Raw genomic sequence first — 2,500 nt, 5'->3', positions numbered from 1 at the left:
GGTCAGTCAGGGTCATATTTACCCTCCTGGGACACCTCCACAGTGACAGGGTCAGAGTCAGAGTCATATTTACCCTCCTGGGACACCTCCACAGTGACAGGGTCAGAGTCAGGTCATATTTACCCTCCTGGGACACCTCCACAGTGACAGTAACAGAGTCAGGGTCATATTTACCCTCCTGGGACACCTCCACAGTGACAGGGTCAGAGTCAGGGTCATATTTACCCTCCTGGGACACCTCCACAGTGACAGGGTCACAGTCAGGGTCATATTTACCCTCCTGGGACACCTCCACAGTGCCAGGGTCAGAGTCAGGGTCATATTTACCCTCCTGGGACACCTCCACAGTGACAGGGTCACAGTCAGGGTCATATTTACCCTCCTGGGACACCTCCACAGTGACAGGGTCAGAGTCAGGGTCATATTTACCCTCCTGGGACACCTCCACAGTGACAGGGTCAGGGTCAGGGTCATATTTACCCTCCTGGGACACCTCCACAGTGACAGGGTCAGTCAGGGTCATATTTACCCTCCTGGGACACCTTCACAGTGACAGGGTCAGGGTCAGGGTCATATTTACCCTCCTGGGACACCTCCACAGTGACAGGGTCAGTCAGGGTCATATTTACCCTCCTGGGACACCTCCACAGTGACAGGGTCACAGTCAGGGTCATATTTACCCTCCTGGGACACCTCCACAGTGACAGGGTCAGAGCCAGGGTCATATTTACCCTCCTGGGACACCGCCACAGTGACAGGGTCAGAGTCAGGGTCATATTTACCCTCCTGGGACACCTCCACAGTGCCAGTGACGGTCACGGTGTCTCCAGGGACGCAGCAGTCCACCAGGTCTCCTCTAAGCTCCGCCTCCACGGTCCGGGGGATCCGCCCCGCCTCCCGCTGCTCGCCTCCAACCAGCTCCTGCACCCTGGGCCGCAAGGCATCATGGGAAACGTAGTCAAACAGGGGAGACCACCACAGATCCTAGAGGACATACAGTCTGAGGGTGTGGACTGTACAGAGGGAGTGTGTGTGTGTGTGTGTGTGTGTGTGTGTGTGTGTGTGTGTGTGTGTGTGTGTGTGTGGTGTGTGTGTGTGTGTGGTGTGTGTGTGTGTGTGTGTGTGTGTGTGTGTGTGTGTGTGTGTGTGTGGTGTGTGTGTGTGTGTGTGTGTGTGTGTGTGTGTCGTGTGTGTGTGTGTGTGTGTGTGTGGTGTGTGTGTGTGTGTGTGTGTGTGTGTGTGTGTGTGTGTGTGTGTGGTGTGTGTGTGTGTGTGTGTGTGTGTGGTGTGTGTGTGTGTGTGTGTTAGGGCTGCACGATTAATCGATTTTAAATCGAAATCGCGATTTGAAATGACGCGATTAGCTAATCGCAAAGCCTGCGATTTGCCTGCGATTTTTTTTTTTTTTTTTTTTACAAATTTTTTTTTTTTTTTTTTTTTTTTTTTTGCCATTTAGCAGACGCTTTTTTAATCCAAAGCGATTTACAATTACGAATTACAGGGACATTCCCCCTGGAGTAACTGAGGGCTAAGTGCCTTACTCAAGGGCACACTAGTAGTGGTGTGGTTTCAGGCGGGATTTGAACTCACAACCTTCCGATCACAAGTCCAACTCACTATGTGTTTCTCAACCCTCTCCTCGGGGCGCCCCAGCCGCTCCACATATTTGATCTGTTCCACCACCAGCACACCTGATTCAACTAATCAAGTCCAAATCATAATTGCTTTGGACTTGATTAGTTGAATCAGGTGTGCTGGTGGTGGAACAGATCAAATATGTGGAGCGGCTGGGGCGCCCCGAGGAGAGGGTTGAGAAACACCACTACCCGTATGGGATACGTCATACAGCGCGTCGGATTCAACGTCAATGAACGTCAACGTCAATGAACGTAAAAAAAAAAGACACTTGTTGAGAGAAACAAAATGGTGTTGCTGTTTAAAAAAAACATAAATAAATATGTTGTCCCAATTCATATCTTTTAAGTTCTCATCCTTGCATTAGAATTAGAGCAGTTAATAGTTTGATGGTATCATGTGGTAATGCTCTCTGAAAATAGGTGATAGATAGATTCATCCAATCACCTGCCAAGTATTTTTTGAAAGTACCTGCCCTTTTCCAAACAGCTTCCAATTAAGCTTTCCTAGATGGTTGTGTGAAACAAACCACCTGAGTCAGGTTAGTAATGCTCCATCACATGTTTTAATCTGAAGCTTGATTTTAAAGCAACCCAACTTTAAAGCAACCCAATGTAAGTTTAGTTCTTTCACTCGTAGCTCGGGCTGTGGGGGTGCTAGAGGAGGGAGCCTCTAAGTCCCCTGAAGACGTACAAACAAACTGCACGTTGATACGACCTTCCTAGCCGGAGATATGGCCACACTTTACAAAAACTCCCCTTTTTTTTTTTTTTTTTTTTTTTTTTTGCTATTTAAAAAAAAAAAATCGCAAATTAATCGCAATCGCGATATCTGTCCAAATAATCGCAATTCGATTTTTTCCCCA

The 2,500-nt window shown here is 48.1% G+C and overlaps 1 protein-coding gene across 1 annotated transcript in view; it reads right to left on the bottom strand.

Moving 5' to 3' along the window:
- mcm8 (minichromosome maintenance 8 homologous recombination repair factor) overlaps window positions 1-2,500 on the bottom strand; it is a gene marked incomplete at both ends in the record, with an annotated part of 50,593 nt that overhangs the window by 33,194 nt on the left and 14,899 nt on the right. The window contains one exon of the mRNA XM_080539126.1: window positions 783-928. Within this exon, the coding sequence (XP_080395252.1) occupies window positions 783-928 (146 nt within the window). The remainder of the gene's footprint in view (window positions 1-782; window positions 929-2,500) is intronic.

The sequence above is a fragment of the Nansenia antarctica genome (assembly GCF_963989245.1).
Source record: "Nansenia antarctica genome assembly, chromosome: 9".
Classification (NCBI taxonomy): domain Eukaryota; kingdom Metazoa; phylum Chordata; class Actinopteri; order Argentiniformes; family Microstomatidae; genus Nansenia; species Nansenia antarctica.
The sequence above is the reverse complement of the archived record's forward strand: the minus strand, read 5'-3'. Positions and strand labels throughout refer to the sequence as shown.